The 26,976-nt window shown below is 39.7% G+C and overlaps 1 protein-coding gene across 1 annotated transcript in view; it reads right to left on the bottom strand.

Annotated features, from left to right (window-relative positions):
• Window positions 1–23,335, bottom strand: part of STON2 (stonin 2) — a 65,653-nt gene extending 42,318 nt beyond the window's left edge. Inside the window, exons 1-4 of the mRNA XM_010711793.3 lie at window positions 23,217–23,335; window positions 12,509–12,721; window positions 11,764–12,018; window positions 5,531–5,728 (exon numbers count right to left, since the gene is read on the bottom strand). Of these exons, the coding sequence (XP_010710095.1) occupies window positions 5,531–5,728; window positions 11,764–12,018; window positions 12,509–12,596 (541 nt within the window). The 5' untranslated portion in view covers window positions 12,597–12,721; window positions 23,217–23,335. The remainder of the gene's footprint in view (window positions 1–5,530; window positions 5,729–11,763; window positions 12,019–12,508; window positions 12,722–23,216) is intronic.
• Between the last annotated feature and the right edge of the window lie 3,641 nt (window positions 23,336–26,976).

The following is a 26,976-nucleotide window of genomic DNA, read 5'->3' on the forward strand; positions in this document are numbered from 1 at the left end:
TTTATTTATTTATTTTAAGATTAGGTAAGAGGATTTTGGTCTCATCTGCCAAAAATAAGGACAATTAATCCCAAATTGCTTACACCAACAAATGAAGAAGATTATTCTTCAAGATTCATGTCACATCTGTTATCCAACATTATTTAGTTTGACTGAGCCTAGACCAGCTTAAAAGTGGAAGTGTTCAAAAAGAGGTACACATCAACAGTCTTCCTACAGTGCTCCTATATAACTGTGGTCATGTTCTCTCTTGAAAGTGTCACACCTTTTCCCTAAGATGGAGGCAAAATAAAAGAGTAAGGGAGGCAGAGGTCTGATAAAATTAAACATAAAAAATAATCAAGATCAGTTTCCAAGCGGGCACAGAAGAATAAGTTGTTAACATGAAAGGTCGATGTTTTAAATTATTCCTGAGACATGCTGTTGAAGACTGACACCGACGCTTTCCACATCCGTATTGCACCAAAGAGTCTGATGCTGGGAGATCCCTCAGCGTTCTTCACTCTGAGTGGCTGTAAGTTCAGAAGCAATTTAGGATTGCACCAAACAAACACAGTTTTTCTTCTCCCAACACTCAATCATAGATGGCCATTGAATGCAAGTATTCCATCTCCAATTATGTTTCAAACTGAAACATTCTGCCCAGCTGCAAAATCCATCTGAACTCCTCTGCCTTATCACACTGACACGTGGCTTTCTGCACTTTAGGGAGCAATTGGAGGCAACATAAATACAGTGGTTGAGGAATCACAGCATTGCGAACACAAACACAGGGCTTTGCCACTTAGCTCGCCTCACTGGCATGAGATTTACTACAGAGTAATTACTCACATCTATTCTCCTGGAATATTGCCTACATATAGAGGGGGATCAGTAATTCAGACCCATGACTGGGGCCAGAATTCTGTCTGCTTTCCTTCCGCTTGCTCCAACTATATAAAAACATAAGTTACTAATCATGGAAATTGCAACATTCATACAGAACACCATGTAGGGTCAGCCGTAAGCTCTTTTTTAACGAAGTGTAACCCTGTCACAAATCCACAGTCACTGTGGTCTGCACTTCAGAATTGCCATGAGGAAAAACTCTGATGCCCAGCACCTCATCTAATAGATTCGCTGTTTGCAGCCCAGGGCCACCAACACGGATAAAATCAGAACTGAAACTGCACTGGTGTAAATGCAACAAAACATTCAATTAGACAGAAGAATAACTCTCTCTAAATAGGTTTATGTTCATACATATATTTTTTATTTATTTTTAGAAAAAAATGTTTTTAATTTAAACATTCCTACACAGTAATGAAAATCAGACCCGGTTCTTTATAACCATCACTTACTCCTTTTGTATTTTTGCCTCTTTCCTGCCTGAGACCTGATGTTTTTGGGGATGCAAAAGACGACAGACTAATTCATAGGATCAGGCAGGATAAAACACAGCCTAGTAGGAGTTAGTAGGAACAGATTCTTTTGAGCTTTCTTCTAACTCTTTTCTTCTTATGAGAGCAATGCTTTATCCTCTCCTCCTCCATCCCCATCATTCCTGAAGAAAAAGCAAGAAGCTGATAGTCCTACAGCAGCTGAAAGCATTCCTCTTGGAGAGGCAGGGAAACAGAGAAGATAACTAATCAGAGTTATTTTACAGGGCAGAGAAGAGGCAGATACTGAACCTTTTAGATTAGGGGACAGCATTTAGCCTCAGCTGAGGTCACAAGAATTGGCAGATCTGAGCTCACTGACATCTCCATACTGTTATAAGTTTTATCAGTAGGACAATCTTTTTTTTTTTTAAACTTAAAGAATTGCATGTTAAAAACATGAAGGATAACTGAACATCTCCAAGTTTTGCTGTAGCAGATGTTAATCAGAAAAATATTAGAGACACTTGCTGTGGTTATGGGTTGGGTGCAGAAAAAAGTGGGTGAGGTTCCTTGGCCTGAAATATGCAGGAGGTAGGATTAGATGAAGATAATGATATCACAGTCCTCTCTTCTGACCTTAAAGCCAGATGGCTGCAGACCAAGCCAGTTTTATAATTCTCTCTATTGAATAGATACAAGTATGCTTTGGCTTATTGTGGTAACTGTTCATTTTTCATTCTAAAATTTCTGCCTTCTGCCAATGGATTTCCTATACTTTTCATTCTTGCCATAAGTAGGGACTAAGGCAATGATTCTATTTCTCTTGCTGGTCTACTGCTTACATTTGCAGTCTTCAGCCTGCTTCACAGACAAGACTGCCATATGACTGTAAGATGAAGAACTCACAGTGGGCCAGCCTGCACAACTGAGCCTCTGGTTACTCCAGTGCAAAACAGGGATGAGTATTCAACACCTTTGTAGATGACACAGAGATATTTGGGTTCTTTAAAGAAGTCATTAAAGGTTAAAGAACTGATTTCCAGTACACGGGTCTGATTGGGATCACAGCTACTTTCTGCCTCGAATTATCCAGACCCAGCTTTCTACTTCTACCTCACATATACATTAAATAAGTTAGAAATGTCTTGAAAAAGATAGTGGACTAAAACTGGATGATAGAACTTCTAAATTGCTAGCTGGTGGCTGATGGTTGGAAGAAAAAAACTCTGCTTCTGGCACTGAATAAGGACAAGAACATGTTTTGGGTTCCATCTGCTCTTCGTGTTGAGTCCCCTCCTCCCTGAAGGCAGAGTTTGATACTGCTCCATACAGTCCCCGCAGGAGGCTCTGGCAGGCTCTCCCTTACAAAATTTGTTCTGTGTTTGCAATTTGGACACCAAAACATGATGGTTAATAGTTACACAGCATTGCTGAAGTACATTTCTGGGCAGAAGTCAGTAACTGTCAGAATACTCTATTTTCCCCTTTGCTCTGGTTATTAATGTTCATTATCTTCAGAGCTTGTAACAATGCTTAAGGCCTTTTTCTGGCATCCAGTGCAAAAACATTGCACAGCTGTATAATCTATTCAAATTTGCTGGTTTGAAACTTACAGAACACCATTCCTTGCAATTATCATATCAGGACTCTGTATTTAGCTGTCACAGAAACAATATTTGTACGAGAACTAACACATAAAAGACAAAGGGCAAGGTTTGAAAAGTTAGTGCTGCAGTTAGTTCTTACTCTCCCTTACATTCAAGAAACAGCTGGAGCTGAGCTTTCCAGAATCATCTTCTCCAAGTTTTAAAAACAAAGCAGTGGAATCCCCTCAAAATATACAGTATATTTTGGAAATAACAAAACTCTAAAAGTTAATTCCTTGTGTTATTTATTAATTTCCTGAATTTCGAGCAGCTACGGGTCACACATGCAACCTTCTACCTCTAAACATGCAGATGTTTTTAGAAAACAACAACACAGTGACTCCCTCATAATCCCAATAGTCCTTCAGTTTTAAGAGAGTGCCAAACAGTGCAAGTGGTCAGCAAGCTGAACTGTCAACAACAAACCTGCTGTTTGCAGCTCTCCTTAGATACAAATCAGAACAGAAACTATTACAGAACTGACAACAAAGCACCTAAGATATATATCATACATCAACAAGGCTGTGCATGCATACATCTATATCTATTCACCTACAGGTAGATAGATAAATATGTAATGTTTATATCTGTCTATATCATATATATATATCCTATATCTATATTTCTATGATAATTCTATGCATGTGTATTTATAGAAATTTAGACATGTAGATAGACATCATATACATATTTATCATGTACTGTTATGATTATGTAACTATATATAAACTTTTTAATTTAGTTATATGTAATACAGACTATTGTTCTATTAAATACAAAAAAATATATAACTGATCTTATCTATTTTGTTAAATATGTATATACCTTATATATAAGATTTATCTTATAGTTAAGTCAACATTTAAGATATATAATTAAAATTATTTTAGAGAAGTACACTGACACACAGAAATCCAAGGCAAGCTGAGTCAGGGAGACACTGTTTTAATGCAGAACATTTATTGGTGAGATATTTATGCACCTCACCTCAGAACTTCAGAACAGATCTCAAGGCTTTCAGATCTCAAATCATAGCTACAAGACAGCCTCCCCTTTGCTCTGCTTACATGTAGACATTTGGCCTTTTTTGAAAATGGAGGCAGGCATCCATTTCAGAATGAATAAATACTTCAATTGTATCAGTAACAGAGATGTCCTGTGTTACTTATCTCACAGAGCACAGCACAAATACCACAAGTTCCTGCTCCTTTCAATGCTTTTTGATCCAAGCTGAGCAACGTAGCAGTGCATGGTAGAAAGTTCTGAAGCAATAGACCCCTTTACCAGCACCAAATACAGCTTCCCAACACTGTGAAACCCCAGCTGCGTGGGGTTGTAAAGTGCTTGTTGTTAGAATCGTATAAACATGTCCATGTTATATGGACAGTCTGCTATCACTTGATCCAAATTTATTGGCTAGCTGCTGCAGGCTGGAATGGCCCTTCAGACTGACAAAGACACTGTAAAGGCTTCTCGGTGCCTAAGATCAAACTAGAACAGACAATAAAGTGCCAGATGCACTGTGACTGAACAGCAAATCCTTGCTTCCAGCTCTGCTCATGCAGTATTTACCTTTGCTGCTGTAAAATCCATTGTCTTTACAGGATATCACTAATCTTATCCTCACTCCATCTGTTGGGAGGCTTTTTGCACCCCCCCGCCACCCTGCCCCCAGTGAGGGTAAACTCTCAGTTCAGGATTGCTCAGGTCTCTTCCATCTTCCTCAGGTATCTTTGAGTTAACACTTTACATAAAGGCACACTTTAGATAAAGCCTATGGGGCTGTTTTACTCTTAAATTTTGTGCAATTTGTGAGAAAGTTGACTGTCAGCCAGTCTTACCCACTTAGAGACTAACATAAACAATGGGCACTATGAGGCACATTGTCACTGATGGGATTCAGTTCCATGTATGTCTGCATTTAGACTTAACTCAGGCTTTTATCTGTCCCCATACAAAGACCTGTGCCCTGAACTTTGACTTGCAGCTGATGCTTAAGCATTTTGTATGCTTTTATCAGCAAATACACCTGCCTCAATGTCCAGTCCTGTTTCACTGAACCGTCGAATAATTTCATATTCAGGTGATCCTGTGCATCTTACGAAGGGGACATACACCCTCAGTGAGGTTCAGGAAATCCATTCTCCCAACACATTGTTACATTCACCACCTGAGAGAAATATACTTTATTAAATAGCTGACATGTCTGAGCTATTATGGTAGAAGCAAATTGGTTTTCATCAGACTGGGAAGCCACTACCTTCCTCAGAGTGGGCTGGATACCTTCCAAGGTACTGCAGGTGCTTGTAGAAGCTCCAAGAATTGCCTTGGGAGTCTGCACAAAGCATGGGTGTGTCATTCCAGGTGTGCTTACTTGGGAACTGAACCAGCAAAAGGTATTAGTCTGCCTAACCCTTGAGCTTCTTCTGCTTTGGATCTATTCCCTGCATCTTACTTCTGAGAACAGTGTTTGAGTAACATCAAAAATACTGAGATAGAAAAACTTGAAGACTTTCCTCTTACCAGCTGAATCTGCTGCAGATGTTCCACCACTCGTCAGGTCCTCAGTATTAATTGATTGCAGATCTGTGTAGGAGGGAGCAATGCTGGGGCTGCTGGTGTCCTCCGAGTTGGTCGTCCAGCTGCTTTCTGATGCATGGGCTCGCCTCTCCAAAGAGCTGGAGGAGGGGGAAGTCCAGCTGGGTGCCTTTGGTGGAGACACTGGGCACAGGAAACAAACAGGCACCAGTGAGATTTGCAAGGCAATCACTCAGAAGCAGATGATCACAGCTATTCCAAAAGTACAGTACAGGACCCTGTTGAGACTCTGTAAATATAAATTCCACCAACCACAGCAACACGGTTATTTTTTAACAACACACAGCAACTTAACTAGCGCCTGGCACTGTTACTTTCCATTGTGTGCCTTGCACTCCATACTGCTGGCAGCTGCTGGCTTTCCTGTTGTTCAAGCATTGTAGAAGCAGCAGTGTTACTGAGCAGTTAGATTTCATGTTTCTCTCACTGCTGAAAAGATTTGAGTACCTGTGTTGTGCAACAGAGTGGAGTTCTTAGAGTATCAAAAAGTTATTTTATTATATTTAGTTAAGCATCTGCATCAGTGACACATGCACAAACGTAGCAGTCATCTTAAGAAAGATGACTTAAGAAAGTCCCATGTGGGAGTAGCACATACCTATTGATGTGAAATAGAAATGGCTTTTGTTTCTGAATCTGAATTAACTTCATAATATTTCTGTTCAGTTTAGGCCAAAATCTCATTCTACTCACTTGCCAGAAGTTACACTTCAAACAGTAAGCTATGCTTAACCATCATCTCATGTTGATTAAACAGGCATATATGTCCAATACTACGAATGTGTTTTGTAAACTATCTGCCCACCATATCACTCAGATGTTAGGAACAATGGATGACTCCAGGGAGGAGGAAAAAAAAAGAGCATTAAAAATTCTTCCTATACTTAGGAAAAGTGCATTGATAGTGACAAATTCTATTTTAATCTCAGCATAGTAACTGTTCTCTAATTTAGTAAATTTATGTTTATCTTTTAAATTAACAAGATGAAAATGCATTCAAAAACAGCATTTATAGAACTAAGTGATACATACGTTCACATTTCAGCATGTAATACATAACCAACATTTATGAGGCTGAGAAACACTTTGGAAGAAAATGGCAAATTAATGTTCCAGAGGATTTCTCTCTCTGCTCTATAAAAACAGTGTGATGGGACACCACCTTCTTATGGAAGCATACATTTTCTGTGGGCATTGAGAGACTATGCAAACAGAGCTTGTAGGCTTACCAGCTCAGAAGTGCAAATTTATTTTATGTAGCTGTGCTATTATGCTTAGGAAAGCAAGCAGTAATCTATTTGTGATGCTACGTGCTGAGCTGCTTCGGAGTAGCAGAAGAGGAGCCGAGAGTTAGGAGATGTCTCCTTATCACAGACATTGACAGTTATGTTACAGCAACACAACCAAAAAATCCCCACTTCTCCATCCAGCAGTCCTGCACTGTGCTGATGTCTGCGAAGACGCAGCCCTTCTGTTAAATATTCTTTGAGGTATCTGATGAATCAACCCCAAAACTTCACCTGAAGTGGCTTTGATGGACAGAATGCTTCATGTGGACACAAAAGACAAGCTTAAATTCTGATCTCAATATGCAAACCAGTAGCAACGGTCATCTTATTTTTTAAAGTGAGTTTTATAAAAAGGATCTTAGATGTAAATTTGCAGTGATACTTAATTTTTACTTTTTTTTTTTTTAACATACAAGATACATGATAATTCATATACTTATGTAATAATAACAATCTTTTTGTTAATTTGTTTTCTAAAAACAAGTGTTGCCTAATGAAGGAGACTAACTGGAACATCATTGCAGAAAGCTTTGATATATTAATTTCACTCCAGGTAATTTGTACCACTTTGGAAGAAGACCTTTTTTTTTTTTTCTTCCAAGAAAGTGTATTTTATTTTGGGAAATAGCAATCAGAGAGATTTTACCGTAATAGGCATTCTTTAGAGCCTTATAACAGCCAAATTCCACCTACCGTTGTCCTGGGTTCCCAACCTTGGAAAAATTTTCCCCATGCTGAATCAAACAACTATCAATCTCAGAAAGTGAGATAAGCTGAAGTAAATATCCACATGTTTAGGCTTCTCTTCAATGCTCCTGCTACTCTCCAGCCTCTTGAATTGCTGAAACAATTCCTAAATGGTGTAGTTGTTTTTCCTATTAATTTGGAATTCAGTCGATGTTAGTCGATGCAGAGGTAACACCATCCAATTACAGCAATTCTCAGAAATCTATTATTGCAGATCAGTTAGCAGATCTGTTATTAAGATCAGTGCCAAAATTGTCACTAAATTACAAATCCCACAGCACATGAAAAATCACATCATTGTTTCCTAAAGTGATAAATATTTCCTTCTGTTTGCATTTTACTTTTCTTGATCCATTTGTTCCTAATACATTGGCTTGGCTTTCAGTACTAATCTACTAATCAGTAGATTTACTTTTAAGCATTAGTTCCTTTTTGATGCTTTGAGAACGTACTCCTTGACTCTTGCACTGTATTCCAATAAAAATTGTTAGCATCAGTGCTGTTTCCCTTCCTATCCATTCTACACAGGATCTCAGCAACAGTTTGTCTAGTTTTCAGTTGATCTTGTGTTGTGTGTACTTTCCATTTTCAGACAGAACAGCACAAAATGATTAAATTGAGATGTGCCTTACTGAGGGACAGTCTCACAAGGGACATTCTGCAAGTCCAGCTTGAGCAATTTAAAACCATGGAGACAAAGCTCTTGGGAAGAAGGAGTGGGGGGATGGAGAAGATGATTGACAGATCTTGCCTTGCTCTAATTTTGGTGCTTTGCCAAATTCCTAATTGAATTCAAGAATGCAGCTAACACCAATAGAATATGAGATTGCAGCTGAAGGCCTGCTGTAGAACAAATGCAAATGTTTGTCACCAGCTGGCTGTGATCATTTGCTGATTATGTAATGTTTGTGATAGGAGTATTTGGGTGATTCTAGAATCCCAGTTTTCATTTTTGCTGTGTGAGTTTGTCGAGCCTGACTAGCTAGACAATAATTATGAGAAAAATCAGATTTCTTTTTTTTCCAGCAAAAGGGAGATGTGGAAGAAAGAAAAGCACAGTGCATCATTTCTGAGACTAAATATTTCTATGGCCTCACTCAAGAGCTACTGTTTCCCAGGGAGAAAGCCACATGATTTTGCAGCTGCCATTTGTCTACGCATGAACCTGAAAGGCAGATATACACTGAAAGAAAGATTTTGCTAAGCATTTACTCTGCCTGAACACGGTTGAAAGGTTTACAGAAATGTCATAAATGAATAGAGTGTGAGCCTTACAGTGGAAATAATGGTCTTATCATTTTTGCACCTCACATTTTAACCCTTCTTCTACTTTCTATATTCTCTGTCCATGCTTTCAGTGCTGTTTCTTATCCCTAGTTTCTGCTCCCTTGATAATATTGTCACTTTTGCCAAAACAAGGATCCAGCATTATAGCTTGCTTTTCTTTTAAACATACTACGTACAGGATAATCACCATTTGGCAGCTGTCTTTTAAATTAGTGGCTTTTTGGATGGTGAGCACCTTGGGACAAAGGTTCTCTTTCTGAGGAACGTGTATAGCAATACGATGGCACTGAGGTCAGGAAGTAGCACGCTCCTCCCCCCAGGACCTGCCCTCTGTTCTCAGGGCACTCATTTTGTAAGCCATTTTCAAAATGTGTTTCTATGCAGCCTGGCTGTTTCTCTGGTTAACTGTCCAATCAGCTGAGCAGATGCTTCAGTGTGGAGAGACAAACAGATGATTTTCCCAGTGCTGGAGCCCTGACAGGAGCAGAGCTGGGGATGCTGAGGCTTCAGGACAAGGCACTTCACGAGCTGCCAACACAGGAAACAGGTTTCAAACACCTCCGTCCTCCTCACAGCAATCTGTCTGTTAATAGTTGGCGTTTATCCCCACCCCCTCCTAGACTGGCTATTGGCTATTGTATTCATGTGGGCTGTTTGCTGCTGGAAATGAACAATTGCTGTCACTGCCACCAGCTTTCCAAAGAGCATGTCAGTGTGCCGTGCTTGTAACAGAAAGATTCTGGCCTTGCTGCCACCCACTGAAAAAAAGATGTGACCTGCAAATTAATTGGGAACAAAGCTGAAGCTTATCGTACATCTTGCTGTCAAGGCCCCCTCAGAGCAGACAGCCAGAGACAAAGAGCTGTCATCTCCTCTGCGGTGTGACCTCTCTTTGCTGGCTGTCAGCTGTGCTGGTTGGGCCTCTTAAAAGATGAGGTCCAGAGCAGGAGTGGAATTAGCTGATAAATATGGATTTTAAAATAAGGTTATGCACATCACCCCTTCTTAGAGAAAGTCTCCCTAGGCTTCCCATGCAGTTAATAATGAAACACTGCCTCCCACACAGTGACTACAGGGAGTAACAAAGCAAGGCTCCTGCTATGCCTGTCAGGGGAACCATCCTCCCCCATTAATCTCAGTTTGATGCTCAGTGTTGGAGTGTATTAATATTCCTTTACTTAGGCCAAGCACTAGAAGGGCAACAACGGGTGTGTTCCTTCTTCAAAAACAGCTGTGTTTTTTTACAGTCTTCCCTGACCACCTCTTTTAGGTTTCCAAGGGCTTTGCCTATGATCAGTGTACTGTGACTTCAGTACAAACCATGAGGCACTGCTCTTGCTAAGCACAGACCTTGAAACCGGGCCACGTTCCTGTAAGTACAGGAAAACAAGTAACAAATCATTAAATTAGTTTTAGGGAAGTTTTTTTGTTGTTGTTGTTGTTGTTAATGGCAAGCTTTATTTAGACTGAGCAAAGGTTTTCTGTTGTTTAATAAGAAGGTGAGCTTAAGGTTTTCCAGTCAACAAGGATGCCACAGGAGGAAGGAAATGTGGTTTAATAGCAACCAACAGATCCATTCAAAAAAGTATGCATCTGTATGTATCTGTATGAATAAGAATAAGAGAAAGTAGGAGAGTTTGTATTTCTTTCACAATAAACTATTTTACGTTATCATGAAGTTAGCTAACAGAGGTAAAGCAACTCAGTTTTACAGTTACGGGTGTTACTGTTTCTTTGTCATCTGGATCTATGAATATTTACAATTAAGACCAATCAAGAAATAAACATAGAAAGGTCTTATGCGGACTTTACGAGGAAAATCATTGCCTGAATATTCCCCCACATCTCCTGCACAAAGGTGGGACTGCTGTCTCAAGTGGACTAGCTGACAAGACCCATACAAAGAACAGATGGAAAACAAAAAACTCAAATCCCAACATAAAGTTGCCAGTCCAAGTATTCTGACAGAAGTGCTATTTATGTTGCAGAGAGCATTTAGTGGATTCAGTGAACAGAAAACCATAACTTTTAAACTACTTTTGTAACTAGAAGTACACAAGTGCAGTTATTAAGAGAATATCTCACCTTAAACAAGTAGTCAACTAATGTTTTCCTTGGGCAATTACTCAATAGTCTCGTCTAAGAAGGGACAGAAGTGTGTTTATACAGAAAAGCTGGAATCTCATACAGCTGTATCAGTTAGCACAAGCTGAGTAGGTAACCCAGAGGCTTTGCACGCATGTTTGAAGTGTGTCAGAAAGAACTTTTGCACTGGAGCAAAATCACATGCAGTCCTGGAGTGAGGATCAGTTTCTCTAGTCTGTAAATTTCAAGCTGCTCAAGCATCAAAAGGAAGCAAAAAGAACTGCATGCTAGCTATTGGTAATTCCAAGCTTCTGGCAAAAGCGATGTGGAGATTATGAGAGGATAAAGACAACATGCAATCACCACGCTTCCAGTTCCAGTCTACAGGGGCAAATATAGCACAGTTTCCTTTCAGATGGCTGTTCGTACTTGTACCTAAGAAACTTGACTACTATAAACCCCACTACGTTGTTTCTCCATGAATATATGTTGGTATTCTCCAAGATTGAATGAATCACAAGAAGCTTTTCGCTTTCTTTCAGTGGAGACATTAAGACTATGCTGCTAGGTCAATCCAGAACAATACTGTAAACCCTTTTGGTAACTCTGATGACATGAATTGAGTTAAAATACAGTACAAACTAATCAAAATTAAGCCTTTGAGGAACCAAACAACAAGGAAAATATTTGGCAAGTCTCACTGTATTTTGTTAAATTACTGGAGTGGATTTTTTCATGCATTTGCCTCACCTGCCTGTGGGTGAGTTGGTGGAGCATTGGCCCATGGTGCATCCTCAAACTGAACCCAAGCTCTGATAGATGACAGTAAATCAGGTTTGGGACACATGTGGTTCTCAAGCACTGTAGAATCTTCCTTTGGCTTGTCTCCTGAATTGTCTGGCTCTGTGCGCAAGATGTCCTGTAATTCTCCATCCACATTGCGATTCTCTTCTGAGGAAGTATCTGAGGAAGAAAAACATTTTTCCAGAGGTTCCTCAGTGCTACCTGAAATAGACACAAAAGAGAAAGACTGGTAAGAACTACAATTGCTTCACTATTTTTACTGAAATCGCTAAAATTTGCTATTAAACATACACAGATTTTTTTCCTTCACTTAATAAAATTTTTAACCTAACAAAAATTTTTAGCCTAACACAGGGCTTAGTTTTGTACTTAAGTGTAGTAGGTAAGACTTCTTTTGTGGTCAGCTGGATATTGTCTTGCACATCCAAGAATGGATTCAAACCTTGTAATGGATCTGTGCTGAGAGCTGGGAAAAGCACAGCTTTTTTGGCCCAACATTTTTGGCCCAAGTTCTCCTATTATACTGGGGTAATAAGGCACAATTCAACCTTTGCACATACCACTTCCACTTAGCAGGCAGGATCTACAGCACCATACGGTACAATGTTATGTTCCGTGGCGCTGCATATATGACAGTATAATTCAAAACAAAAAGACTTAAAGGGTTCAAAGGAAATCAGAGTTCTCTTACCTTGTGGCTTAACAGGAAGGAGCAGCTCATCGGTGAAGGACACCCACTCAGACTGGTGGGAGGCAATGACACTAGTCAGAGACGTCATATTAACAGCAGGCTACTCATCTTCACTCAGTTGTTATAAGAAGGAAGCAGAAGGGGAGAGAGGCACAGTGAAGATGAACCAGTAGAGGAAAACACTTGTTTTGTGCTTTCTTTTCTTTTCAAATGCTGTTAAGAAAAGATTAAATCATAACTTTTAGACGATTAAATTCAAAAACAATTGCTACTATTTTAATAATACAGACTATTAAGACACATTATTTACCTCAGGCACAGTAATACCAGAATGCTGCAATCCTTGACAGAGGAATGTCACTTCTGTCAAGAGGAGGGCTATACTTGAGCAACTCCCTGATTAAAGCATCTGAGCATCTTCAAACATCCTCATGTTAAAACAGCCCATCATAAAAACTCAGGGAACTGCCTCATTTAAACCCAGTAAGAGATGTTACAAGGGAATTCGCCCTAGTCTGGCAGATTTTCATTATGATGCAACTTAATCCCCGTCCCAACATATTGCCACATTCTTGTTCATCTTGTTGTACAAAATCTGATCCTTCTCAAGAACTGGCAATAATCCACAAGTCTCATTTTTGATAACATTTATGTAGCCAGTTCTGGAACTGGGATGGGTTGCTCATGACCGTCTTTGCAGTCAAGGCATGAAAGGATGTTCACTTCTTTAGCTGCACTTCCAATTCTCCTGCTTGACTGGAAAGTTATCTTTTAAGTTTAAAACACAGTGTCTTAAATCATGCCTGGAGTTAAGCATGATTTTGCTGCAACCCAGCAAATACTTCTACAGAAGTGGCAACATTAATTAGGATGTACTCCAATGGGATGTACCCCACACAGATCTGAGAATCTTCCAGAGTGGATAGGGCACTGCCAAGGGTGCTTGACTTTTGGCTAATAGGTGGGAAACTCAGAGCTGGGGAGTGAAATTCTCCTTTTACAAACATGCATGACTGCTTCAGATATGCAGGTTACTTCAAAATTCAGAAGACTAGTGACTGTATCTAGGAAAGACTGCGAGTTCTGCCCTTAATCATCTCAAGTACTGAAGCTCTTGTTGCTATGGTATGCGAGTGGTTCAGAATACTAAAACTCAGACTTGGCTATTTTAAAGGGCTTTAAGAGGCATCTCTTTGCCTGCTGTCTCTCACCTAACTTATTTTATTTTGGTGAAACTTCATGTTGTTGTACAAGAACAAACACTGAGATTTTTTTCTTACTCTGAACAGTGTCTAGGTCCAAAAAACAGAACAGTAGTTAAATACATTGACTCTTACAGGATTTTCTACAGGAAGTAGGCCATTCCATGATTATTCTATTTAGGGCCTCAAAGTTATCATACTGGTAAAGATCCATCAGCACATAAGAGTTGCTCAAATAGCTGAAGAATTCTGAAGTCTGAAAGTCACAAAATAGTCTGACACCTGACAGAGAGATTTCATGGGTTATTGTTCATTGTCTTAAACTGAAAACTTGACCTTCTAAAGCAGAAATTGAACATCAAGGACAGTTTCCTATAAACACAAAGAAGAGTTCCTCAAGATGGAATGCTGATGGTTAAAGGCAATTTGATAGAAGGTAGGTCTCCTTTCATTACAAACATTCCAGACCTTATGGCCAACCCCCCATCATTCCCTAATGCTGGGAAAACAGCCTGTACGTAAGCCCCAGCCTAGTTCTCATCCGCTCCCATGGCAGGAGCTCTGCATTCACAGATTCACAAAATGGTTGTGGTTGGCAGTGGGTTCATCTGGTCCCAATCCTGACCTTCTCTAGACTGAGCAGTCCCAGTTCTCTCAGCCTCTCCTCACATAATAGCTCTTTCCAGTATGTCCATATTTCTTGTACAAGGGCCCAGAACTGGACACAGTACTTCAAATGCAGCCTCAACAGTGCTGAGCAAAGCAGAAGGATCACCTCCTCAAATCTCTTGACCGTCTTGTAACACTTTACCTAATGCAGCCAAAAACACCATTAGCCTTCCAAGCAGCAGAGGCACGTTGCTGGCTCCTGTTCAATGTGGTGTCCACCAGGACTCCCAGATGCTTTACTGCAGAGTTGATTCTGAGTTGTGTGGCACCCAGGATGTCAAGGGGCCTGAGGTTCATTCATGTGGTGTGGGCAGATGTATTTGCCTGCCTTGCACAGAAATGATTTTGGGTGCTATTAATAGAAACTGCAAAGCTAAACATAGAAGTAAACAAAGAGAAAACGTACGATCTGATATTTTGAGTCCCAGGGACTCCATATGAGGGAAGGAGTAGATGACCTTCCTAACTTGTTTTTTCTCAAGTTACTATTTAGGCTGTTTTTCTTTTGTTTGTTTTGGTTTTAGCTTGTTTAACTCACTGTAAAAAGATATCTTTTCCTAACCAACTGAATACTCCTTTCTCCTGGAAAATCCTGGACAGAAGCATGAAATGACAGGAAATGAAACAGGAAAACAGTTTATTTTGTTCTTAATACACAGAGACGCCAATAGAACTTCTTTTTTTTAAATGTCATATGAAAATAGCGGTGAAAGAAGGCAAGAAAGCAAACTCTTTCAGCTATGTATGTATGTGAGAGAATTACACCATTATTTTAGTACAAGTTAGCTCTTTTATCCTACTGCCCTGGGACAAGCATTCTGTCTAAATCCACTCAAAGGTACTTCACAGTATAATATCAGGCAGAAGCTAGATTTGTTCTGTTTGGTCTGCTCTAGCTTCACTGCCGGGTTTTTTCAAGGTGCCCTGTTATGTCAGCACCACAGAACCCTCCGATTACAGCAGAAGAAATGAGGTCCCCCAGCTTAAGATCCAGACCAAGCTGACGGGTGTGCCTTTAGGTCTTCACACCCAACAGACTATTAAGCCCATCATTACATGAATATTGCAGCTATACAGCTTCCCCACCGCTGGAATTTTCTACAGACTTCCCAGTCTGGTATCTGAAGGCAGTTGTGCTGGTGTACCAAAGTTATCACAGCTTTTAGATAAGCAGCCTGAAACTGCTAAGTAGCCTGAGTAGATTGCAGTGTCAAAGATTTCCAGAGCAGAGGCATTTTGAGAATGAAATAGGATGAAAAAAAAAGTATGGATTCTCTCAGCTTTCACAAGAAACCTCTAATCCCATCACCGGACCAAAATGCGTGTAACAGAATTATGAGTAACGTACAGCTAACTTCTTCTTAGACTATGTGGAAAAAATATAACTTCACCTCAAATCATTTTTACTTCTTTTGGCTTTCCAAAAATCACCCAAAGGAAAAAGAATCCCAAGCCAAGGCATTATGAAACAAGGAGCGTTAGCCAGCATGACACCAGTGTGACTGCACATTCCATTAACAAAATGATGCTGCGATCTGCAGTGGGGCCTACCTCTTCGGGATCCATTTGACAATGCAGATAAACCTGAATTTCTTAGCAAAACAAATGACACTCATTACTTTAACAATGTAGAGGACACTTTGCAAGTGAGTTTTGGAGTTTTTCTCCCTATCCTTTAAGACCTTCCAAACATCCACAGCTACTCCTAGAGCAATAAATTTTGGAGCCCACAAGGGCTAAGGGAACAGATAGATCCTTCTTTACTCCAAGTGAGCTACAGTTAAAGCAAAAGTTTATCCTATACGTCTTAAGCAAAAGGAGGCGAAAACACACTTCATGTATCAAAGTGTTCCCAGGCCAGCATTACAGAAATGGAATTCATGTCAGTTTAGATTTTGTTATTTCTGGATTTGCATTGTGTGGATTAAGGTTTTGGTACAGAATTGGCAAAGAAGAAAAAAGGGGACTCATTTATTTGATTTTTATCAAAAAAAGTGATTCAAAATTTGTGAATGTGTGTGACTACTACTACACTATAACTATAATACAAAGCTAAATATTATACGTGTTGATCCTAAAGATCCTTATTATGAATTCCAGCATAGTGCTTTGATCACAAGGTCACAAAGTTCTAAGAGGCCTAAATTTCTGCTTCAAGTTTCCCTTTTTTACATTATAGTTTCACAGTGGAGAATGTGAATCGATGTGACAAATGGGTGACAGTTATTTCCAGTTCATAAAAGATCACTGAGCTGGAACAAAATTCCTTGGCCATTTAGTCCTCCTGATGTTTTTATTAATGAGATTACATTACTTAATCCCTTTTTAAAATTGATGAATGTTCACTTTAAAATGATAGACTACTTCATTAACTAGAAACCTTCTCTCATTCCAAATCTATGTAAATTCACAGTTTCTAGCCATTTCCTCTCGTGACACAGTTACTTGTCTCTCCTTTTGTATACTTCTGCTCTAGCAACAGAGGAAATATCCTCCTCCTTTGCTATTGCTAAGCCAGTAAGATATATCTGAGCAAGTCACATAATGACTTCTTGCCAGGGGTCTCACACCCAGCACTGTGTACGTTGAGCCTTCATTTCAGGCAGAACCATTAGGCACTACGTGTATACAAACCCCAACAGTAGTAACAGCGCATGGCACCACTGAAACATTTACAAAAACACTGTTCAAACTATTTAACTACTCACATAGTGAGACAGCAAATTCTGATATTGATCTTCAGTAAATTTCAACTAACTTCAACAGAAACAGCTTAGTACAGCTCATTGCTGTAAGGACTATGGATCATTTCTTCAACTGCTTCAAGTTACATATGAAAGATGCATGCTGCAGGAGGCCTTATCACCACTACTCAGAGAGGCTAGATTACAGTTACAAGAGAAAACAGGGGAAAAAAAATAGAAGAAGAATTAAAAATGAGATAATCAAATTCAAGTTTTGCTTTTCAAATGTAATATCCATATAAATTTGGAAGAAACTTGCTATAGACTAATTATATAATCTTACATAGCATGAAAAATTCCTGTGATCCATACAGGAATACTGTTTTCTTGCTTACACTTTCCCATATAACCCCAAGGACCTAAATGTAATTGGTTACTCTAGTTCTCATTTGGCTACTGCAGGAGTCAAAGACGACAAGGAAGAGGAATAAGTTAACACGTTCTGTTACGCATAGCTGAAAAAGAAACTAAGTCAAAAGAGCAGCAAAGAAGCCATGACTGACCATGGCTTTTGTAACAATGAAGTTCTATGGATTCCAGGAAGGTCTCAAGGAAAAATACGTAATTTTATTTTGACCACATCTGTTTGGCAAACCTCTATAGACAAAACAATTCTAATAGAATGAACTGCAGAGTGATTGTTTCCTTGGGCGAATCTCCAAGTGAGCGAGAGCTCATGGATTTTTCCTCTCAAGTTGGCGTGCAATAGGCAGTGACCATCAGCACATTGCGGCCTGAATAATAAGCAAACTCCAAACTGGAAATTTGTTCTCAAGCATCAAAATAAATCCTAGGTATGTTAGGAAGCCACAGCAAGAACAAAACCCAGTGACAAATGACACAGAAAAAAAAGATGTTTGAAATAAATCAAAGAAGTAAGGGAATTCAAATTTTATTATGACAGAAAAATAATTGCCTGAATACCTCACATAAGATTATCTTACGAATGGCAAAGATGATGAGAGGAGTAAAGTCTTATTTGATTATTGTACATATTTCCTGATATCACATTTTCTCCATGTATTCAGTCCCCTAGCTTATAAATTGCTCTAAGAAAGTTTCTGCCAGGTTTTTGAACCCATCCCAGTTCCCCAATTACTCCAATTTACATGTGCTGTTACATGAGTTCTGTGATTTCAGATTCAGCTGAAGAAGTTCAGCCACTATCTGTGCATATAACACTCATGTGAGAGCTCTCAATAGATAAGGACCAACTTGGCCTCTAAGGGAGCCAAACTGACTCACTTGTGGAGTTCCAGAGCCTCTGGAAGCAGGAACTCCCTTGCCTACTGCAGATTACTCTTAAGAAACAGCAACCAGAACTCTGTTCAGAATATGGCCATTTACTTTATGCCATTACCAGATAGGTCATTTCCACTATTCCATGGATTGATGGCACAGATGGATATTTTAGACAGAGATGAAGTGAGGAAGAGTGTGCTACTGATGATAACCAGAGCCATCTGGCACACTGGGTGACAGAGAATTGGTGTGGGTTTCCCTGAGCACAGGGCCAAGTGCAACCACTCTAATTAACAGCTTGCTTACTTTAACAGACTAGGTGCTCTGTCTAAACTTGCACTGCAATCAGTGACAGAACCAGTCTTAAAGCTGAGGTGACCTGAAATGCCCTTATTTTCTCCAGACCACAAAAATCCAATGGAACATAAAACCATGCCCCACAAAGACACAGCTCAGTTTTACTGAGCTGGATACTCATATCCAGTGACAGTAAGAGAGTCTGTAGGTGATGTGTGTGGGTAAGGAAGGCATAAGCATCTCCCTCAAGAATATTTACATCAAGTCTAATATCTGAAAGGTCAATAGCTGTCGTTTTCTGTACTTCACAATTTATCTGACACAGAAGCTCCTCTATTTTTTCAGAAAGAGCATCTTAGATTCTCTCCTGCAGACAACACCAGGATATTCAGACAGTACAGAAGGCAATAGTCTTTCTCTTTTTGCTTTTTTTTCCTTTAGAAATACACATAACCAGATCCAATGAGACATGATACTATTTAATAGGCTTCAAAATCTGATACTGGAAGAAAAACATCAACCTCTTCCTTTATTCTTTGTAGTCTCAAGCACTTGAGTAACATAGAAAGGTAGTGTAGAAGGGAAGAAATACAGAAAAAGAAAGAATCAAATTTACTTATTTTTTCCTCAATGATTACAAGTAAGGCTTAACAGGCAGAAACTAAGGGAAAATGCTAGACAAAAATGTTTGGCAATGATCATTCACATTCTCAGTCACGTCAGCAACTCTACATTTCAGGACTCTTTAAATATGGCTCACATTGTGTGCAGTATGCATTCAAAGCATGACTGAAGCCTCTGGCCATGTAACTGCATTATAACCAGAAGGATAATTTCCCAAACTGCAGCCTTCAAGCTCAAACCAGAATTTGAAGCAAAGACCAGCCTTTGTCAAATCTTTATGGTTTCTCTTACCATATAGAGCAGCAGTGCTTTAAAACTGAACTGGAGGGGGGGGGGGGAAAAAAAAAAATCACAAAAAAACAGGCAAGATGCTAATTTACCTAGCATATTTAAAATCTGTGGATTTTCTTCCCCATCACTACTGCACAAATTGAGAGCAAATACTGATCCCAGACTTCCATACATTATTACTATGCACATCACAAACTCTCTCTGACCCACATTCACTTTAATTCACAAAAGGTTGATTTATTTCGCTACAGTAACTGACATCCCAATCCACAATATAGGGGGAGAGGGGGGAAACTGAGCTTAAAAATTGGTTCTGTTCTGTCAAACCCCCAAAAGTGAATCATATAAGGAATATATTTATCAAAAGAGAGAATCCCCTGAGCACCCTGCTTTGCACAGGGTATTTTCATAGGCTGGTCCAATCTAAATCATGCAGTTGAGCTACGCAGATATACTCCATTCACTCAATCCTCTAAAAACCATTGTACCTTATTCGCTGTTGTGACGGTCATCAAGGTGTGGTTTTCTTTCTAAATCTTCAAGCTATCTCAATGAAATAAAAAGCACGGTGTTGTACAATTAACCACTTCAAAAAACTGTCACTTCAGTGTGCCATCACCCAGAACAGCTGTCCACAGGTAAGCACAGATCACAAAGTTCTACTGCACACATTCTTCTTCTAAACTGAAGCTAGTGACAAAAGAAAGTGATCGTACATTTACTGAAATACAGTGCTGGATGATACACACTGTTGTAGTAAGCACACAGCCTGGCTTGCATGAAATGTCATCCTACTCTGCCAAATACTAAAATTCCAGCAGTGTCTGTATATCTTGCCACAGACTACTCCTTTACCAGAATCCAGTGCAAAACCAATATTGCCTCCATCAGTGAAAAGAGAGCCAGCATAACTCCTCCACTACCTCAGGACTGATTTTTGTTGCACAAATGACATCAAGACTTTACCTTCTGGTTTACAGCCAAGTTCAATCCTATTGTTCATGCTAGAAATTTGGTGAAAACCCTTTGTTGAAAACGGTGGGTATAATCAGTTGCCATCAATGAGCTTTAGTTAAACTCATTTTGGACTAAGAGAACACGAAAAAGAAGTCAGGCCCTCCCTCAAACACTAGTCACATTCAAGACAAGGCAAGAAGTGGATCATTCAGACAGAGATGCTTCACTGGAGGCTGAATGCCTATAGAGCGGATGGGCATTCATCTGGCTGAGCAGTATGAACAGGACGGGAGAACAGATTCTGAGTGACTGGAAAACACAGAATCCAACTGTGAAAGCAGAGAAAAAACAAGGAGCATTGAGGAAGCGATGCAGCCTTGAAAGAAAGCAGTTTGTCTGTGTTGAATGTTGGTTAGAAAGAGAGATTGGGAACACTGAGGCAGAAAGTCCTGTTCATATTTTCTCTGTATTTCCATGTCAGTAACAACCACATCTATATATAACTTCTATGTACCTATACTTTTCTATGACATCTTTGATAACTTCAAAGCTGAATCTGCAGTACATTTCAAAGGGATCAAGATTAAAAAAGGATTGCGCTGTGAGGGAGATACTATCTGAGGGCTATGCACACAGGCAATCTTAAAACGTGAGGTAGTCTTCTAGCCTGAGGAGGTGCTGCTTAATTATTTAAAGCCAGACAAAATACAGCAACTCTGGAAGAGGTATCAGGGGAACAAGCTTGCCCTGGCAGAAAATTCCTGGGATGATCCAACTGGTCTTTCCTCATTTCCAGCCTCTGGAGAGCCAATTGCAATTATGCAACTTAGTGTCAGGCCAGGACACAGCAGCACTCCAGAGCAACCCACACACACCATGTTTGTTGTCACCCTTTATTTTAGATGCTCTAAATATAGGTCCATTACACTCAATGGTGCTGATTACTTAACATGACTGCCCCTACATTCAGGGGAATGGAAAGCACCTCTGAAAGGAAAATATGCTTGAGTAAAGGGACTCAAACAAAGATCTTGACCAGTCAAACTAATGTACAGTACAAAATAGGTGGGACTTTATGGTCCACCTCCAACCTAGTGCAGCCATGAGCCAACAGAGCTATTCTGCTCCTCAGCCCACAAGCTGAAGCCTCAGTTGCACAGCATTAACAGTTTACAGTAACATGACAGCAGCGTTAAAATTCTCTTTCCAGCTCTTGGGACTCAACTCCAGTAACTTTTGGCAAAGAATGTCTACCCAATGTACCAGTTTTGAAAGTGGGATACAGACAAGCAGTTGTAAAATATCTGAGATATCTATGTCCCTCTTCCACAGAGGCACAGATCCAAAGGGACCGAGACCCTCAGTTTGTTACCTGAGTGGACAGTGCCACACTTCAGCAGTTTTAAATCCAATTTCATCTAAATTTACCCAAGAAAAACAAACAAACAGAAAAACCAACCAACAAACAAAACAAACAAACAAACAAGCAAAAGCCCATTGTGAATAACTAGAAATTAGCAGAATTAAAAAATATTTTTTTAAGACCAAGTTTCTGATAAAAGAAAGGGGGTAGGGGAAATTAAAACTTTTAAGTCAGCTCTCATTTCAGTGTCACAGAAAAGCTTCATCCCTCTGTTTGGAGCTGTAGCTACCAGAGGACTGCGGTCATTCTCAGTCAGTCTTACCCCCAAGCATCTTTGTGTCAATAGCTTGGATTGAGCATGAGGAATATTTGTAATCTTTTCTTGGGGGAAAAAATGTGAATACTAATACGTCAGTGTCAGATTCTGAGTGCACATAAAGCATGGTAAATCAATTCAGATCAATCTCATTGAGTCAGTTAAATTAAATTTACAAAAGTCACGGAGATGAGTTAATTGTTAGGAGGGGAAATGTTCAGATCTGCCCCATCTATTCTTCCACAGCCTTTTCCTTCAATGACATTTGAGATTCTGGCAGTGAATAACCAATAAAACATGCGCCCAGATACTCTCTGAGCCCTTATCCCTCACACTGAACACATGTACCTGGAATGACATTTAGAGTATAGATCTGATGCTTTCATCATATACAGTTTTTGAACATGGGATATAACTTTTAGCCAGGTAAATACATGAACTTCAGTGACCTAGAAACAATATGGCTAGAATCAGAGAGGAAGGAACATTTCTGGTAGCAAGTTCCCTTCCTAAGGAGTAGCTGGTAATTAAAAAGCAACTAATCATTAAACTTCATAGTCCAAATTCCTCCCTGTAGCTGAGAAAAAACAAACCAGCCTTGTGCAATGGAGTTTGACCAGCTCAGGTTTCAGTTATACAGCTAGTAATACTGATTCTCTTTGAAAACATTTAGCACTGTTTTTTCCATGCATTTCAGTCACCCACATGACCACCAAACCACTGTGCAGTTCTGCAAAATGGTACTTTCTGTTCACAAGAAGCCCCTGCTCTAGACAGCGGGAGAAGAAAAATTGCTGTATTATTTACTCTCCCCATTTTCAAGAGTAAATTAGAGGTAAGGCTTTCATTTCATCTCACAGTTGGCAACCTCAAGATCCTACAGAGAGAATTAGCTTCTATAAATATTCACATCTATATTTTAGGTCAGCTAGATCTTGGCCCAAAAGAGCATAACAAAACAAGAAACAATCATAAAAAACTAGATCTGTGTTCTCCAACTCACCAGATAGGTCTGATGGGGACCTCAGCTCCAGAGCACACCACTGCTTTTGGGGATGAGACAGCTGTGGATGGCTACAGCACCCTCACCAAATCTTGAAGCCTATTGGTCAATTCTATCTTCAGCTTCAAGTCAAAGGAATTGTGCTGAGACACTGACTTCAGTTACCTTAATAAATGGAGATGAATCACATTTCACTCAACTCTGGACACCAGGGTTCAACACTTAAGATAGTCATCCAATGCTCTGTTTATAGTCAGTGGATGGAAGATGACACCTCCAGAGAACCCTTCGTCTGGTCTATTTTAGAACAAGGTGAATCCTCCCCATGTGATGACCCATGACAACTCACTTAGGTTTGCAAGTCTTTTGCACACCTAAACCAGGGCACCTGAATCTCAGTCACAAATAACATTGTGCCAATTCACAATTTCCACTTTTTTTTTCAGCATTTTAGGAAATACTTTGCATCGAGCAAAGCACACACTGAAGAATTTTGGGCATGGCTGGCAGCAAAAACTCTTTCATTCGTGGCTCCCTTCCACCAACCATGTAGAGCTCACGCTTAAGAAACACCCATATTTCAGTAACCTACTTGCTATAAGATTATTTTCTATTAATGAAGCACCATTTGTCTCTGTTGCTATCCAAGGAGCATATGCATATGTTATCTCTTACTTTAACATTTTCTTTTTAAACTTTATGTTTTGGTGTTTGCTTTCTCTCATGATTTTGTGTAAATACAATCAAAGATTATGTTAAATTAAAAAAACAAAAAAAACCAAAAACAGAAACATGATTATATATATATAATATAAATAACATATATTATATTACATATAAGTTTATGCTAGCCTATCATTGGAGGCAGAGCTGTAGGGTGAAATACTTGGCATTAAGAGGGAGCTTCCACATTACTTTTTAGAGTCTTCTACTTCAGGTTATCTTCAATCAGATCCTGTGGAAGAAATTAGCACTTGGGGAACATCATGTGAGTGCCGGGAGTGATTTGTCCTCTGGCTTGGTTTCATTTGGAATCAAACCTGTTGATGCACTCTGATGTGAAAAGTGCAGCAAGAGTGGATTACAGGATGTTTACTGCAGCAGTGCATTCCTGTTCTAACACACTAATGGATGTGTATCCATGGTTCTTCAGAAAAGGAGGGAAGCCTGCAACTCTGGTTCTTACTCCCACAGCATTGCACTTCCTCAGTTTTTTTTTCTCCCAATTTCTATCAGAATTTTCATACCCTCACATTTTGAGAGTGAGGGATCATACGTACAGTTTATCTTATCTGCACATTTAAAAGATGAACAGTGAAAAAAAAAATGGACAGCAGCAGCACATAGGGAATTCATAATTTTGGGGCAGCAATCTTATCTGTATAGACATGGTGGGATGGAATTGCAGCACACTTTGAGAATCCGATAAAATTTTTGAATATTTACACACTGATCCAGGCAAGTTCCCAGATGTGCTGCCCAGGATCCAAATGCACCTGGTCACAGACAGAGCCTGGAGACAAATACACTCATCATAATGCATTCCTCCCTTGAGGTTAGTTATATAAAGTTATTATATAAACTTCAGTTGTTATACACATTAGCAGAACTTGCTGTCCTTTACAGTACTACCCAGCATGGTTGGACTGCAAAGAAAACATACTAAGAAATCAGAAAACAAGAACCATCTAATTTTGTCATTGGGGATTTTATGATTCTTTTTTTTTTTAATAATGCAAGCAATTCAGAAAAAATGCCCAAGAATTTCCTTTTAAGGGCTCTCCTTTCCTAGCTGACAGCAGAGCACTCTTAGGAGATTAGCTCACATACATTCAACTTCCACATAGCAAGGTTACATTACAAGATTGTTGCCACCACGTGAAACCTTACAGGTGTATAACTTGTATAACTTCTCTCCTGATTGTTGTTTGTTTGTTTTAATTACTATTTAAATTCTTCCATTTTCAAAGACAAGGTTGACACTGCTGCAAAGCCTGTTGCAACTTAAGGCCATCTCCAAGATCATAGTGATAGGACAAGAGGTGAAGAGACTAGCCCTCACCTCACCACAGCCTCCTTTCAGGAAGTTGTACAGAGCAATAAAGTCTCCCCTGAATCTCATCTTCTCCAAACTGAACAACCCCAGTTCCCTCAGTCACTCCTCATAAGACCTGTGCACCAGTCCCTTCTTCATTGCCCTTCTCTGGTTATGCTCAAAGGCTTCAATGTGTTTTTTGCAGCGAGGGGCTCAAACCTGAACACAGTACTTGAGGTGCAGACCCACCATTGCTTTGCAGAAAGCCTCGGTGCAACATAGAGACCAGAAGCTGCCTGAGGCCACAGTGCTGCAAGGAACAGCACCAAGGCAGGAGGACTGAAGCACCACGATCATGTAGTGGTTGGATCTGCCTTGGTAAGCACTGTGCTGACGGGAAAAGCCACTGCTACAACAGGTGACAGAAGCCTCAGAGAGCAGAACATCTTGAGAGGTTTGTAACAGATTTCAATGCTATTTCTCATCCTCATTTGCAGATGCCAGACTTGAGATAGCTGAAAATGAAGCACTCTAAACACAACGTATTTAGCCCACGTACAATATGGTTTAACCCACACACAGTCTGGATTTCTCAGCAGTGAACAGCACCAATAGCTGAACTACCTTCTTGAGTGCTGCAAAGAGCACTGGTGGGTGCTGAGGAGTCAAAACCAGCCCTGGGAAGATGCAGCTGCCACTTCCTTACATTGCAACCCTTGGACCTTTATCCAAACCAAACACACAACAGAGCATGAATTATGCCACTGACATAACTGTAGATCCAAGGAACTCATAGGAAGGAGATCTGCAGTTAATAAGGTGCGCTGGGAAGTTATTAATTAGAACTGAGAATGTGAGTTGTAAGTGCTACAGCCAGTCAGAACCAAGATACAGTGCAATATGTGAGAAGAAAAAATTCAGCCCATTTCTCTTCTCAGCTATTTAATGGTCAGTTCTTGATGGTTTTCACATTTTAAAGATAATTTAAAAGCCAGGACTATAAAAGACCACTCATCACTGAAGCGGCCAGCTGTGTTCCTAGGTGCATGCAAAATGAAGTATTATGTCCTGGGGAACTACTGTGACTTGCTTTCGGCTTAAGATTTTTATAGGAGTATCATGAAATAATTGTAATGCTATACAGAAAAAGGCAAAGATTATTACCTGACCAAAGCATGATACAACAGCTCCAATCTAATTCATAACAAATATAACTTTATAATATAATCAGTTAGATCCCTAGAAACATTAAGGTTGGAAACGACCTCTAAGATCATCTCACATATTGCACTGCATCTTGGTTCTGACTGGGGAACATGAGCAGCCAGCAGTTTGAAGTTTGTGTGCCCAAACTGGTAAATGTACAAGATGCAAATTCACAGAAGGCAGGAATTAACCAGATGATTCACAAGCAAAGAAATGCTCATGTTTGCCAGATTTTTGCCTTGACAAAACTAGAAATCATATAGACGCACAGAACTGTCTGAAAGGACCCTTCGAAGCTATCTAGTCCAACTCCCTTGCAATAAGCAGAGACACCTACAGCTAGATAAGGAAGCTCACAGTCCAGTCCTGCCCTCCAACCAATCCTGTAAACTGACTGTAAGACAGTTCTCACTGAATGGTCCAGGAGGTACTGCAGAAGGCAGCTGTAAAGCAACATCTGCTTCAGTGTTTTTTTTTGTTTGTTTGTTTTTTAAATCTGTTTTTCATTGAAAAACTATG

The sequence above is a fragment of the Meleagris gallopavo genome, chromosome 5 (assembly GCF_000146605.3).
Source record: "Meleagris gallopavo isolate NT-WF06-2002-E0010 breed Aviagen turkey brand Nicholas breeding stock chromosome 5, Turkey_5.1, whole genome shotgun sequence".
Lineage (NCBI taxonomy): Eukaryota > Metazoa > Chordata > Aves > Galliformes > Phasianidae > Meleagris > Meleagris gallopavo.